At 44.5% G+C, this 15413-nt stretch overlaps 1 protein-coding gene across 2 annotated transcripts in view; it reads left to right on the top strand.

The window, feature by feature from the left end:
• Window positions 1-10768, top strand: part of LOC132438051 (acyl-coenzyme A synthetase ACSM1, mitochondrial) — a 38254-nt gene extending 27486 nt beyond the window's left edge. For both annotated transcript variants that reach the window (XM_060031849.1, XM_060031850.1), the window contains exons 11-14: window positions 6177-6304; window positions 7396-7495; window positions 8791-8910; window positions 10404-10768. In XM_060031849.1, the coding sequence (XP_059887832.1) occupies window positions 6177-6304; window positions 7396-7495; window positions 8791-8910; window positions 10404-10490 (435 nt within the window). In that variant the 3' untranslated portion in view covers window positions 10491-10768. The remainder of the gene's footprint in view (window positions 1-6176; window positions 6305-7395; window positions 7496-8790; window positions 8911-10403) is intronic.
• Window positions 10769-15413: the final 4645 nt, after the last annotated feature.

Raw genomic sequence — 15413 nt, 5'->3', positions numbered from 1 at the left:
TTTCTAAGTTGTAAGAGTTCTTTATGTAGGCTGGATATTAATACCGTATCAGATATGCAGATTATATGCTTTGCAAATATTTTCTCCCATTCAGTGGGTTGTCTTTTCACTTTCTTGATAGTATCCTATGACATACAAAGTTTTTAAATTTGGTGAACATTTTATGTATTCAATATTTGTCTTCTATTTCCTGTGCTTTTGATATCATATTCAATAAATCATTGTGAAATCCAAGGCAAGATTTTCCTCTGTGTTTTCTTCCAAGAGTTTTATAAGCTCAGCTCTTACATTTAAGTTTTTGATCCATTTTGAATTAATTTTTGTGTATGATATAAGGTAACTTCATTCTTTCGCATGTGGACATCCAAGGTTCCAAGCACCATTTGTTAAAAAGACTGTCTTTCCCACTGAATAGTCTTGGCACCCTTGCCTAAAATTAATTGACAGTATATGTGAGGGTTACTTTTTGGGTTCTCTATGCTCTTCAAGTGGTCTGTATGTCTCTTTTTATGAACGTATCACATTGTTTTGTTTGCTATAGCTTTGAAGTAAGTTTCTGAAATCAGGAGTTTAAGTCCTCCAACTTTTTTCTCCTTTCTAAAGGTTGTGTTTGCATTTTGGGATCCCTTGAGATTTTATGTGAATTTTAGGATGGGTTTTTCTATGTCTGAAAAAACACCATTGAAATTTTTATAGGGATTGCATTGAATCTGTAGATAATGTTGGGTAGCATTGTCACCTTAATATTGTCTCAAATCAATGAATATGGGATGCTTTTCCATTTATTTATGTCTTCTTTCTCTTTTTCAGCAGTGATTTTTAATCTTCAGTGTACAAGTCTTTCACCTTCTATACTAAATTTATCCTTAGTATTGTATTCTTATTGATGTTTTCTTAATTTTCTTTTTGGATTGTTAATTGTTAAAGTATAGAACTGCACCTTAAGTTTTGTGCATTGATTTTCTTTCCTATAACTTTGCTGAATTCCTTTATTAGCTCTAACAATTTGTGTGTGTGAGAGAAAGTTTTTTAGGGTTTTGTACATGTAAGATCATGTTATCTGTGAACAGATCTAGTTTTAATTCTGTTTCATTTTGGTGCCTCATTTCTTTTTCTTGCCTAATTGATCTGGGTAAACTTCCAATACTTTGTTGAGTAGAAATGGTGAGATCAGGCCCTCCTGTCTTGTTCCTGATCTTAAGAGAAAATCTTTCAGTCTTTTACCAGTGAGAATGATGTTAGCTAAGCTTTTTTGCCCACACACTTAACTTTTCCGAAGATATCTTTATATGGATTTGACACATGTCTAGAGTCTTTTCATTTTAACCTGTAGGAATCCCTTTACCATATCTGCTAGGGCATGTCTAGTGGTAATGAACTCCCTCAGCTTTTATCTGAAAATATCTTAATTTCTCCCATTTTTAAGGAGCGTTTTGAAGGCAGGATAGAGAAGTCTTGACAGATAGGTTTTTTTCTTTCAACACTTTAAATATGTAATCCCACCACTTCTGGCCTTCAAGGTTTCCTGTGAGAATCAGCTGATAATCTTACTGAGGATCCTTGTATGTGATGAGTCACTTCTCTTGCTGTTTTCAAGATTCTATTTGGCTTCCAATATTGTGATTTTTATGTATCCTGGTGTGGGTCTCTTGGGATTATCTTATTGGATTTCTTTGAACTTCTTGTATTTGTAAATTCATGTGTTTCATTACATTTGAGAAGATTTTGCCCCTATATCTTCAAATACTATTCCTGTCCCTTTCTCTGTCTCATTTCCTCCTCTCATAATGGACATGTTTGTCTGCTCGATGGTGTCATGCAAGTCCATTAGGCGCTGTTTGCTTTTCTTCAATTTTTTTCCTGTTTGCTCCTCAGACCCAATAACTTCTATTGTTCTGTCTTCAACTCTCTGATTCTTTCTTATTCCTATTTTAAACTGCTGCCAAACACTTCAGTGATTTTTCTGTTTTAGTTATTGCCCTTTTCTAGAACGTCTGTTTGGTGCCTTTCCATAATTTCCATCTCTTTGTTGATATTCTCATTTTGTCCACATGTCACTTTTCTGACTTCTTGTAGTGCTTTGTCCATTTCTTCCTTTACCTCTGTGACCACATTTAACAAGCTTGATTTAAACTGTTTGTCTAGTAAGTCTTATGTCTGGGCTTCCTCAGGGATGGTTTCTGTCAATTAATTTCATTCCTTTGAATGAGGCATGATTTTTAAAACATATTTATTTATTTTATTTATTTATTTTTTACTTTTGGCTGTGTCGGGTCTTAGTTGCGATACACAGGATCATTGTTGTGGCATGCGGGATCTTTTGTTGCAGCATGTGAGCTTCTCTCTAGTTGTGGTGTGTGGATTTTCTCTCTCTAGTTGTGGCGCATAGGCTCCAGAGTGTGTGGGCTCTGTAGTTTGCAGCATGCGGGCTGCCTAGTTGAGGCAAACGTACTCAGTAGTTGTGGTTCGTGGGCTTAGTTGCCCCACGGCATGTGGGATCTTAGTTCCCCGACCAAGGATCGAACCCGTTTCTCCTGCATTGGAAGGTGGATTCTTTACTACTGGACCACCAGGGAAGTCCTGAGGCATGATTTCTGTTTCATTGTATGTCTTGTAATTTTTAGTTGAATATTGGGCCTCTCACTATTACAATGTGGTAACTCTGGAAATCAGATTCTCCTGCTTCCCTGGGGGTTGGGGTGTCTGGGGTTTTGTTGTTGTTCTTGTTTTGTTTTGTTGACCGTTGAAGCCTATAACAGTATGTTTGTTTTGAGACGTTTCCAAACTCTTCTTGCAACGACAATTATTGGCCATGTGTGATCACACTGAAGTTTCTGATCATTTAACTCATGTTCAGCTAATGTTTTGACAGAGATTTTCTTGAGTGTCAAGATGTCAAACAAACAAAAATACCAATAACAACAAAAAGGAGAGAACAACCAATGTACAAGTTAGGTCTGTGCTGGGCTACTCCTTCACCACTTAGCTCCGCTTGCTCTGAGCCTAGAGATCAGTCTGAGGTGAAACCTTAAGGTCTTCTTAGGACTCTTGTGAGCACACGTCTTGCTCAGGTATGCGCGTGGTTTTCTAAATACCGCCATGTGCACAGCTGTCTTGAATATCCTAATTTCTTGAAAGAATCTCACCCCAGCTTCTCCTCCAGACCTTGATGATCTATTGTATATCTCCACCCATAATTTCTTACCTCAGGCATCTTTCAGTTTTGTAGTCTTCCAGGTAGCTCCTATGAACAGTTCCTATTGCTCTTCCCACTTATATTCTGAGTTACATGAACTGCCTGCCTTGCACCAGTCCTCCAATTATCCTGAGACAGGTTAAAACAGGTGTGTACAATAATTTGCAAATGAGATCTTCTCTGCTCTCTCTGGTTGGAGCAGGGGAACTGGGAACTGGGCTGCCATCTGCTCAAGACCAAAACTGCCATGCAGGAGAAAGGCTGGAGCAAGGGTGAATAAAATGTCACAAAACTTTGTACCATTTTTAAGATGGCTTTTTCTTGATTGGGTATTTATAAGGTTGTTTTAAGCCTTTGACTCTTTCCCAGATGTTGTACATAGTCAATTCAACTTCTTGTACATTTTTTGTGGTTTTTTGGGGGAAATGAGACCTTAAATCTTCCTCATTTGCCATGTTTTCTTGACATCACCCACCAGTAGCACTTTTTAAAAGTAGTCAAGGTGAAGAACTCAATTTGGTGCCTCTGTAGACTCTGACCCTCTCTGTGTGGTAGATGTGATACTATTCTCCTACCATTCAGGAGCTCTTCAATGGCTCTGAGATCTACTTCCAAGAAGTTCAGGCCCGGAGAGACAAAGGAATTCCTTCCTTGAGTGTTGGAGTCCCATCTGCAAGGTTCCAATCTCTGACCCTACCTCAGATGATTGACATCAAGAAATATCATTTCCTTCAGGGAAGACATGTCCACAGGGATGTGTCAGGTCAACTGTATCAGAGTACACTGAGACAGACAGCAGTTCAAATGGTACATGAATTGGGGGTGGGACTTTTTCTGTACCCTTTGATGTGGTGTCTCCTAAATTTCAGTCATTCAAGTCCACGTCAACTATTTTCTGCCACATCCATGCACCATGTATATTATTACTTACATTATTTTTCCCTTTAAATCAAATTATTACTTTAAAGCATTTGTTTAAAACAGAATTTGATCTGGTATCTCAAGTGGAAAACAGTATCTCTTCCCAGAAACAGGAGGCAATTATAACCGTAACTATAACACACACAAAACATTTTCTTAAATTCTAGCTAACTTCTATTTTCACTAAAAGTTCTGAAATGGTGTAATAACTCTAAATGGAAAGTTACCTTTAAAACTGTGTAAAAATTAAAAATTAAAGGCAAAAAAAGCTCTGAAATGGAAACTTATCTTACTCTTGGTAGTTCCAGAGCTTTTAAAAATATGTCCGAGAATCTCAATATAATCAGACCAATTGGATGGGACTGTAAAATGATGTAATTTAATGTTTAAAGATTTCTTTTCTGAAACCTCTTAAAATTATTCCATGTTCCAGAAGAAGATAAATCCCAATACAGTGCTTAGTGGTCACATGCATAGGCTGTAAATTCAAATGCCAACCCTCCCTCTGCCCAGCTGAGTGAGTTTGAGTGAGTTATTGTGCCTCCTTGAACATCAGTTTCCTCTTCTGTAAAATGGGCTAAAAAATGCCAGCCTCACACAAATCTGTAAGGTTCACAGCAGCTTTATGCATAATAGTTAAAAATGAAACTACCCAGACGCCCTTCAGTGGGTGAGTGGTTAAACTGTGTCTCATCCGTAACGTGAGATACTGTTCAGCAATAAATATGACCAAACTATTGATGAAGACAGCAATGTGGATGGATCCCCAGAGAATGATACTGAGTTTTAAAAAAGAGCCAGTCCCAAAGGTTATATACTATATAATTCCATTTATGTTACATTATTAAAATGACAAAATTATAAAAATGCTGAATAGGTTAGTCATTGCCAAGGGGTTAGGTATGGGAAGGGGGGTGGAAGAAGGGAGAGGAGAGAGGTGGATGTGGTTATAAAAGCAACGTGAGAGATCCTGGTGATGATGGGACTATTCTGTACCTTGACTGTGGTGGTAGATACATGGACCTACACACTTGATAAAATGGCATAGAACTAGATACACTCACACACACACATGAGTACAAGTAAAAAACTGGGGAAACCTGAATAAGATTGGTGGATGGTATCAATGTCAATATCCTGGTTATGATATAGAACTATATTTTCTCAAGATGTTACCATTGGGAGAAACTAGGTAAAGGGTACATGAGATCTCTCTGTATTATTTCTTATAACTGCATGCAAATATACAATTATCTTAAAAGTTTAATGAATACCAACTTCATAGGCTTTCTGTGAGGCTCAAGTAAGGTAATATTTTGGGAAGAAAATTCATTCAGCAAACATTTATTGACATCTCCCATCTGTCCAGCCACTGTAAATGCAGAGCTTATAACAGGGAATAAAATAGAGTTATGCTCTAGGGGTAATTTTATTTTACTGGAGTGGCACACAAAAGTGAGTTGTTATTTCTAAAAATTGTTCTGGGAACATCCCTGGTAGCACAGTGGTTGAGAGTCCGCCTGCCAATGCAGGGGACACGGGTTCAATCCCTGGTACAGGAAGATCCCTCATGCCGTGGAGCAGCTAAGCCTGTGTCCCACAACTACTGAGCCTGCACTCTAGAGCCCGTGAGCCACAACTACCGAGCCCACATGCTGCCACTACTGAAGCTTGCACACCTAGAGCCCATGCTCCGCAACAAGAGAAGCCGCCGCAATGAGAAGCCCGTGAACCGCAATGAAGAGTATCCCCACTCGCCGCAACTAGAGAAAGCCAGCGTGCAGCAACGAAGACCCAACGCAGCCAAAAATAAATAAATAAATGAAATAAATAAAAAAATATTGTTCTTAAAATTGGTTGAACATTGTTCACTAATCGACCACGGGCATGCATTGAGTGCTTGCATGTAATGAAAGTAGACTCAGAGAGATTATAAAAAATGCCCAGGTGCCAGGTAGAGCCAGAAGCAGGATTCAAACCCAGATCCGAGCTCATTGTTGTAGCTCATCATCTCTATAAACTCACTGTTTTTGACAAAGGAGTGTCGTTGTCTTTGCAGAGTAACCCGGTGAAGACAGCCGAAGTGGAGTGTGGGGACTTTTACAACAGTGGGGACAGAGCAACTATTGATGCAGAAGGCTACTTCTGGTTCCTGGGGAGAGCTGATGATGTCATCAATGCCTCCGGGTAGGTGTGGCTGACGCTGAACCAGAAGGTACCACCCTCACGAGCCTGGTGGGAGGTAGCATGCCCAGACATTCCTTCATGCCTTGGTGATGGACTCTCACCCTAACTCTGAACCAAAGTAAGATATCATGCAAGTTAGAGGCACTGGGAAGGAAAACTTGACTTTGGGCCCTATTTGTTGAGGGAGCTTACTCTGTGTGCTCCTGTAATGAACCACGTGTCACAGAAGCACATAACAACAACAAAAACAATAATAAAATTGACCTTTCTGGAATACGTATTATGTGACCGTACTCTCTGTAGAGCTTTATACGAACCACCTCCCAATGCTGTAAGGTAGATGTGATTATGCCCATTTTATTTTATTTTATTTTATTTTGTGGGGGGAGGGTATGTGTGTGGAGGCCCCAAGTGCGCGGCATGCAGGATCTCAGTTCCCCGAGCGGGGATTGAACCCGTGCTCCCTGCAGTGGGAGCACGTAGCCCTAACCACTGGATGGCCAGGGAATTCCCATGATTATGCCCATTTTACATGAGCAAATGGAGTCAGTGACCAGTGAAAAACTTTGCCTGAAGTTTCAAAGACAGTACATGGTGCAGCCCAGATTTGAACAAAGGCGGTCTGACTCCAAGTCTGTTGTTCCTAACTCTTACATGATTTATAAAGAAAAAAAATGACACGTTACACTAGAATAACATGTTTTCTTGGGAATTTCAGGAAAATTGAGTTTGTTGCTTTTAATTTCTAAAACCAGTGCTGATATAGTGAGGAACAGGCTGTAAAATTTGTACAAATGTTTAAGCTAAGGAGTTTTCATGCCAGGGGAAGCTGCTTGAGCTTGAGCCAAGCCCCAGAGCTCTGGGAGGATGAAGCATTCACCTCCTCTCTCACCTGGGGGGCACCTGAGCCTTGTATTTCTTAGCATGGAACGTTCAGGACTTCACATTTCAGTCCCATTACACAGGCCCTGGCGCCCTGTGACAGATACCCTCCGTGCCAAGGGAAGATGTGTCTCTCCAAAAGATGCGATCTGAGGGCCTGGGTCACCCTCGCCCGGGAATTGGCTCAGAAGGAACCATTGGTCCTGCAGGTACCGCATTGGGCCGGCAGAAGTGGAGAACGCCCTGGCAGAGCACCCAGCGGTGGCTGAGTCCGCTGTGGTGAGCAGCCCGGACCCGATTCGAGGGGAGGTGAGGAACGGGACGTGGAGGTCATCGTGGCTGGGCGTGGGGCTGGGAAGGCAGGTGAGGGGAAAACTTCCCGGCCATACCTACCCAGCCTTGGACCTAGGGTGAAGCGAGGGCATGGTTGATGTGCATGTGCAGTTACACGATGTGGTCAGCAGGGGGCACTGTGGCCTCATCTGTGACTGAAACGATGCTGATAGTGAATGCTGCTGCTGCTGCCATCTAGCAGTTAATCAGCTCTTACTGGGTGTCAGCTCATTTATCCCTCACAGAACACAATGAATTAAGGACTCTTTTAATACCTTTTTGCAGAGAAGGAAACAGAGGCATAAAGAGGTTAAATAACTTGCCTGGATTACACAGCTAATAAGTGGTGGGAAATTGAGCACTCTGGCTCCAGAGCATGCATCCTTGATTCAACAAGTGTTTATTGAACACCTTCTATGTACAATCCGTGAGAAGTTAAATGAGGACATAAATAATAATAGGAAACTAATAAATTACCAACGTTATTAAATGCCCACAAGGTCTTAACTATTCTTAAATGCCCACAGAACTCTACCTAAAATAATAGTGAAAATGGTGATGTTAACAATGATAGGAATACAAATACATTTAAACAGGCTTCACGGGTTTTTTTTTTTTGGTTTTTGGTGTTTTTTTGGCGGTACGCAGGCCTCTCACTGCCGTGGCCTCACCCGTTGCGGAGCACAGGCTCCAGACGCGCAGGCTCAGCGGCCATGGCTCACGGGCCCAGCCGCTCCGCGGCATGTGGGATCCTCCCGTAAGAGGGCACGAACCTATGTCCCCTGCACCGGCAGGCGGACTCTCAACCACTGCACCACCAGGGAAGCCCTGGCTTCACGTTTTATGTGTATTATCTCATGGAATCTTTACGTGAACCTGATGAGGAATAAACCTGTCCTCTCCCCATTTCGTAGAGAAGGAGATCGAGATTAAGATAGGTTAAGTAATATTCCAAGGCAAAGAGTGGAAATTGGAAGCGTTGAGATTTGAACCCGGGATTTCCAAAGGCTCTGCTGTCAGTTTGTTTTCCCATTAATTTAGTAAACATTTACTCTTTATTTTTAAATTTCTATTTATTTATTTATTGGTCGCGCAGTGTGGCATGGCACGCAGGATCTTAGTTCCCTGACTAGGGATCGAACCCGCGGCCCCTGTGGTGAGAGTGCAGAGTCTTAACCACTGGACCTCCAGGGAAGTCCCAGGCATTTACTCCTTAAACTATACTTTGGTTGTCACTCGCCCTGAGCCTCCACTCTGCTTCTTCACTGCAGGTAGTGAAGGCTTTCATTGTCCTGACCCCAAGCTTCCTGTCCCATGATCGAGACCAGCTCACCAAGGAGCTGCAGCAGCATGTGAAGTCAGTGACAGCCCCGTACAAGTACCCAAGGAAGGTGAGCGAGAGCAGATGGATGGGGTCTGGTCCCTGTGAGTGGTTCTGGGGGCTCCACTGCCTCAAGTCTCATACAGTGTCTGGGGTGAAGCCTAAGAGGCCAAGAGCACTAATATTTTTCTCTGCAGAAGAAGCATTTCAGCTTAGGGGTGTGAGGGAGCCCACTGAATCGGATGGAACCTTGATCCTGTGTCAGGAACTCATCCTTTGCTGGAGTGTCAGCCTAAAGAAAAAAATCAGACAATTGCCCAAGGATATCCAGGAAGGTTATTTATAATCTTTCAAAATTTGAAAAAGACACCCAAACCAGCAATTTCCAAGCTATTAAAAAACATTCTGTCGTGAGAAATAGATTCTGTATTGCAACCCAACACCCATATACATACATAGCAAACAACAAAGAACAAAATGATATTTACCCTAACAGCATGTAATACATTCTGATATTTTTTGTTCAACTTCGTTTGTTTTAAATGCTGTGCACAAGCTATAAAACTGTGCAGCAATAGAGAAATGATGAAATTACTCATGGAATTTAATATTATTCTGTAATTTAAACTGATGATGCAGATTTTTAACATAAAATATCATAATAATATATTATTGAGATAAAAAAGCAGGCTAAGAAATAACATACGTAGTGCTATCTGATATGTTTAAAAACAAGTTAAAATTTCCTTCTTTTGTAGTAATACTTTGCTGCATTGTCTGAATGTTTACAATCAATACATATTATAAAGCTATATAGCTAACATTTATCGAGCATTTACTGTGTGTACCAGGCCCTGGACTCAATGCTTTACATGCATTATTATTTCATTTAATCCTCTCCACAACCTGAGATAATCATCCCAGTCTACAGAGAGGAAACTGAGGCTTAGAGACTCAAAGTAAGTTGCCTGAGATTAGAGTAAATAGAAGCTGGAATTCAACCCCATGTGTATCTGACAACAGAGTTCATGCTGCTAACATTAGCATCTGATGCTTTTTCGAGAGTAGAGTAGAGGATGCGCACCAGTCAGGAAGGACTACATGTTACTGTGGGTAACAAACAGTCCGAAAGTTGCAGTGGATTATAACAAGGACGGTGTCTTTCTTGCTCACGCCACTTGTCCACCATAGCTTTCCCGGAGCCTTTGCTCCACATCCCCTCATCCTGGGACCAGGATAAAGGAGCAGCCACCATGTAGGTACCTCCCAGAGCACTAGAAGAGATGGACAGAGGGGTGGCCTGTCTCAATGACTCCCACCTTTTCTGTTAAATGTGGCACACTTCACTCCTTCTCATATTTCACTGGTCAAAGTACATCAAAGGGCTGCATCCAACTTCAGGAGGTCAGAGGAGAATCTGACATAAATGGTGGACCCCATTAAGGCCCCCACATGGCGCCAGCCTGTCTGGGGGACTGTGAGAGGGCAAAGGAGGAGAGCTGAGGGTTGATAGAAAATGACGGGGGGACTTAGTCAGAATGTGTTTGCTTTATCCTCAACCAGGTGGAGTTTGTCTCAGAGCTGCCCAAAACCATCACTGGCAAGATAAAAAGAAGTGAACTCCGGAAGAAGGAGTTTGGTCAGATGTAATTGGCAGTAAACTCAGAAACCACTGTGTGATGTTGGCCAAATGCCTGGCGGCCTCAGGTTCCTCACGATGGTGAGGGTGAGGAGAGGAACGCTGAGAGAGTTGACTTGAAAGAGAGCCAGGAGTGTCAACATTCCGGCATTTTTGTTCTTTTAAATTAAGATCAATCACTATCCTTCCTCCAAGTTCCCTGTTCCTTTCAGATTGCCCAGCTGAGCGCTCAGAATGGGGCTGAAGCAAATTAAATACTGACTCAGCATCCACAGTGAGTCTGTTGTGCGTTTATTCTGGGAAAGATCCAGTGCTAAATGCTGTCCCTCGTAATTCCCCCAACCCCCATCAGAGACTGCCCCAGGGCCTGATTCTCCCTCCTGGTTCCGGAGACTCTGTGACCCAGTCGACGACCAGGACATAGAGGTCTAGGAGGAACAGTCCATGTGGCCCCCGGGGTCTGCTCCTGCCTGGCTTGCCTCTGCCCAACTGGGGGTGAGGCGGGAGGCAGGGCAAGTGTGGTGTCTGGGGAATGGAGAAGAGGGGAGGGCAGCCCAGCCTGGTGACGACACTTGCCTGCCACACCATCCCTCACCTGCACCCTCCAGTGGACCCACTGCCTCTCGTCCCACCAATAATGCTGCTGCTGTTGCTGCTTGCAGGTCCCAGCCTGGACCAGTGCAGGTGAGTGAGTACCTGCCCTCTGGGGGCCCAGGAACCCTGCAGGACTCGTCCAGCCCTTCCCAGGGACCCAGGAGTCCTCCCCAGACACCTCTCCTTATACTGTGTAATGCCCTCTGCCATCCAGAGCCCTCTGACCCCCCTGGCCTTGGTCCTGTGAACTAACCCTTCACTCCATCCATCCTTCTGGCCTGAGATGGAACCACCAGAGGCTGGAAGGAGCAGAGGCAGAAGAGGCTGAGCCTGGGGGTGAGAGAAGCGCATATTGTCTCCTTCTCACCCATTCCTGGGGGCGCGATCACTGAGAGGGAGATCCCCTCTGCAGCTGCCCTCTTCTGAGGTGCACAGATACACACACTCACAGGGTAATATACAGACATCACAAACACAGAGACGCACAGGTAAAGAATCACCCCCAGCCTCACCTGGGGACTCAGGTGTTGGGCTCATGGGCAGCTCACACACAGACCAACGCAGGCAAGGACACCCTGGGGGGAACACACACACATACACACACAAGTACACATACTCAGGGCCATGTGAGACAGCCCCCCAGGGCAGACCCACACACACCCCAAGGAGGCGCACACACGCACACACACACACACACACACACACATGTAGGCAGAGACATAGACACAGAACACAGCCACATACACACAGGCACAAAAAGAAGACAAACACACAGATACAATCAGGAACACCCAAAGGGACAGCAACTTCACACACAGCACAGTCACACACATATAAACACAGACACAACTCCACGGACCCATATGCCCTGAGACACACACACACACGGATTTGCCCAACCAACGTACATTCATTCAGTGACAAAGGTGCAGACACAAATGCGTACAGAGAAAAACAGAGACACTCAATGTCTCAGTGCTGTGCAGTGGGAAATTCACGTTCACAATCGAGATGCTCACAGACACAGAAACTCAGACACACAGGTTCATACATGCAGACTTATACAACCACAGTCACACACACACATGCTCCCAGACAGTTCTGGCACTCCAATGGATACCTCCACAGGCAGTCGGGGTGAACAGACCCTGGCATTGAGGTAGAAGGTAGACGGGCTCCAGGCTCAGCAGCTGGAGCTTGTCTCCTGCTGACATTTCAAGGAAAAGATAAAGGCAGGAGCAGAGAGAAGCTCAGCTCTGCCTGAGTAAAAAGATAAGACTACCACATTTTTCATTCTTGAGGTCAAGGAGACCTCCTGCACTACACATGCACAAAACGGTTCCTCAGGGGTCAGGAAATGGAGGGGGCGCTAGCCCATAATATGTCCTGCCAACCTCTCAGAGACTCTCACGCTGGAATCTATCTTGGCTAAAAGATGCCTGTGCACATTGGGTAGGACCCTGAGTCAGACCAAATATGGGCACAAAGCAAGATGAATCAAGGTGATTGGCTAGAGGGAACCCGGAGAACTGCAGCCATATAAGCAATTCAAGCCACCCCAAAAGCATGACTCTCTCTCTCTCTGAGCCCATCTGTGTGTCTTTCCGCATGGACTTTTCTTCTAAAAAACGCTTTATCTGCTTCACTAACTTCTGTCTCTTTGCTGAATTCTTTCTTCAAAGAAGACAAGGACTGAGGTCCTGTTTCAATCCCACCGGCCCTCGTGGTCTAGTGGTTGGGATTCAGCACTTTCACCGCCACAGCCTGGGTTTGATTCCCGGTCAGGGAACTGAGATCCTGCTTCAAGCCACCATACCCTCGAGATCAGCATGACCTACCCCACCTAGGCTGTCATGGAAGGGGGTGTTTTCCTGGCTCCGAACCCAGTGCTAGGCACCTGTCCCATTGAGGGCCTCCCAGAGGGCTGTGCTTATGCTCTGAGACACCAGAGAATGGCCAAGGTAGGGTGGCTCTGGGGACAGGGCACAGGGGAAGGACTGGGCTATGACAGCATGCACTTAACGTGGGGGTGTTGCATGGGGCCTAGCAGATCCCAAGGTCAAGCGAGGGAAAAAAGTGTGCCTCCCCAGGACCCGAGCTGTGTGTCAGAGTGGGCTGTGCCCTCTCCCACAATAACAACAGTGACAGTAAAGACATCATCAGGACCATTGTATGATAATATTATCATCACCACAGCAATGACTGACCATCAGCCCGAGGTGGAGGAGTGAGGTGTGACCATGGTCGCCTGGTTTGCTTCATCTTCTGAGCAGGGCTGACCCTGAGCAAAGGCAAAAATTCTCTCTGGCCCCTTCTCTCTCTGGAGGCCTCAGCTCCAGCTTCTTCCCCTCCCAACATTCCCCCCACTCCCACCCAGACCCAAGTCCCCCCTGACCCTTTTCTCAGCCTGGGTACAACACCTCTCCCTGACTCTCCATCTGTGCAATGGGGATAGAGATGGTATGGGCCATAAGAAGATGCCTGCAAAGTACAGTGCTTAACACAGGCCAGTAACAGGAGGGGCCTTTAAAGCCTTCACAGCTTCTAAGGTGCCGGTTCTGGGAGGACAGTCACCCCTGGGAGATGGTGAAGCTGATGGGCACAGGCGCTCAGCACATGGCCTCCCTTTGTCCTCATGACAGTCTTTGGACACAGGACTGGACATTTCCATCTTAGGGAGGAAACCCACCCAGCGTCACACCGCTGGTAAGCAGCACAGCTGGGTCTCAAGCCCAAGGCTCCTGGCCCTGCCTTCAGGGGCCACGGAGGGCTCCTCCCCTGGATGCGAGGCTGAACCCGCTTTGGGGATGCTTCGTCTGCTGCACGAATGGTCTCACCCTTTCCAGGCCCCTTAACTCTGTTCACTTCTCCTTCTTTCCCTCATCCCTGCTTGAGCTGTAACCAGGGTGACCCTGGCACCGTTCATGGAAGTCCCCAGTCCCTTACAGGCTGCGTCTGCCTCCCATTCACTTCGCGGCTAGTCTGACTTCCACCCCTTCTGTGCCTAGTCTGTCTCTTTATAACCACACAGCCCAAACGTGGGACTCTGTAGGCAGGCAACTGCATCTAAACAGATTTCAACACTATTGTTTAGTTATCCCTGTTTTTTGTTTTTGTTTTGCTTGTTTTTTTTAATCATTTCTTTGTATTTATGGTAAAAGACCTTGATTTTCCATTATAGCAGTAATAGAATGTTTCCTGTTTACAGTAAGTTTCCATAATAATAAAATCTATGGGGTTTAAAGCAATGATTTTAAAGCTGTCATGGGCCTGAATGAGCTGGGAAACCACTGTGTCAATCACACATAAAAGCACCTTTAGGAAGTTCACCTCAGGACAGGGCCCAGAAGAGACCATCACCAGTGGGCTTTGTCTAACTACCCGGGTCCCTGGGCCCCAGCCCACCTGCTTGGCTCTCCCCACCCAGCACTCCTGGTACTGCCAAACTGTTTGGGTGCTGTCCTCAGATCCCCCAGAAAGGAAGCTGGTGAACTTTCTCCATTGAAATTCTCAATTTCTGGAGGTCCCTGGCAATCAATAATGAGAGTCAGACTGGATTTTTTCCCCCCTGTTTAGGTTCATAAGCTAAAGCCCATGCTAACAGGTGATGTATCTAGCCCTGTTTCAGGTGTTAAAATGTCTACGCTAATTACGGATGATTTTGAGACCATACCCATACCATCTGTATGGTCACACAAAGTGGAATTCGCAAGCCAGAAGGAAACCTATTTTATTACCATATCATCATGACCACGTAATGCAGTTCAACTGTAACATCTTTCCTTCGGGTTTTCTTCTTTGCTCATATTTTATTTGTAAGTGTACTTCTCAATTTCCAAACATGGGAAATTCTAGTTAGCTTTTCATCAGGACTCTTCTAGCACAATTGCATTACCAAAAATCATGCTCTGTGTGATTTCATTCCTCTGAAATATGTTGTAATTTGCTTTGTGGCCAAAATAAATAAGGTTAATTTTTGTAATTATACTATATGTGCCTGAAATTAATGTTTCCTCTGCAGTTGTTATGTGATATTGAGGGATATATGGATATAGCTATATGATTAAAATGGTTTGCTAGTAAGATCTTCTACACTTTACAGGTGCTCTGTGGTGCTCATTGTATGACTTGTTGAGGGAGAGGTGTGAAAACCTCCCACTCTGCTTGTGTATTTGATTATTCTTGTATCTCTGTCATCAAATCGATTTCGGCCACTGCCCATGGGAAATCGTGGGAGTTCTCAAAGGAAGGAAGAAGCGTCCAGAAGTGGGGGACAGGGGACCTGGGTTCAGGAGGACGAGAAAACCTAAGGTCTGAGAAGTTTCCAGAGAGGACCCGGG

The sequence above is a fragment of the Delphinus delphis genome, chromosome 15 (genome assembly GCF_949987515.2).
Source record: "Delphinus delphis chromosome 15, mDelDel1.2, whole genome shotgun sequence".
NCBI lineage: Eukaryota > Metazoa > Chordata > Mammalia > Artiodactyla > Delphinidae > Delphinus > Delphinus delphis.
Note: the sequence above shows the minus strand (reverse complement) of the source record. Positions and strands in the feature narration are given on the sequence as shown.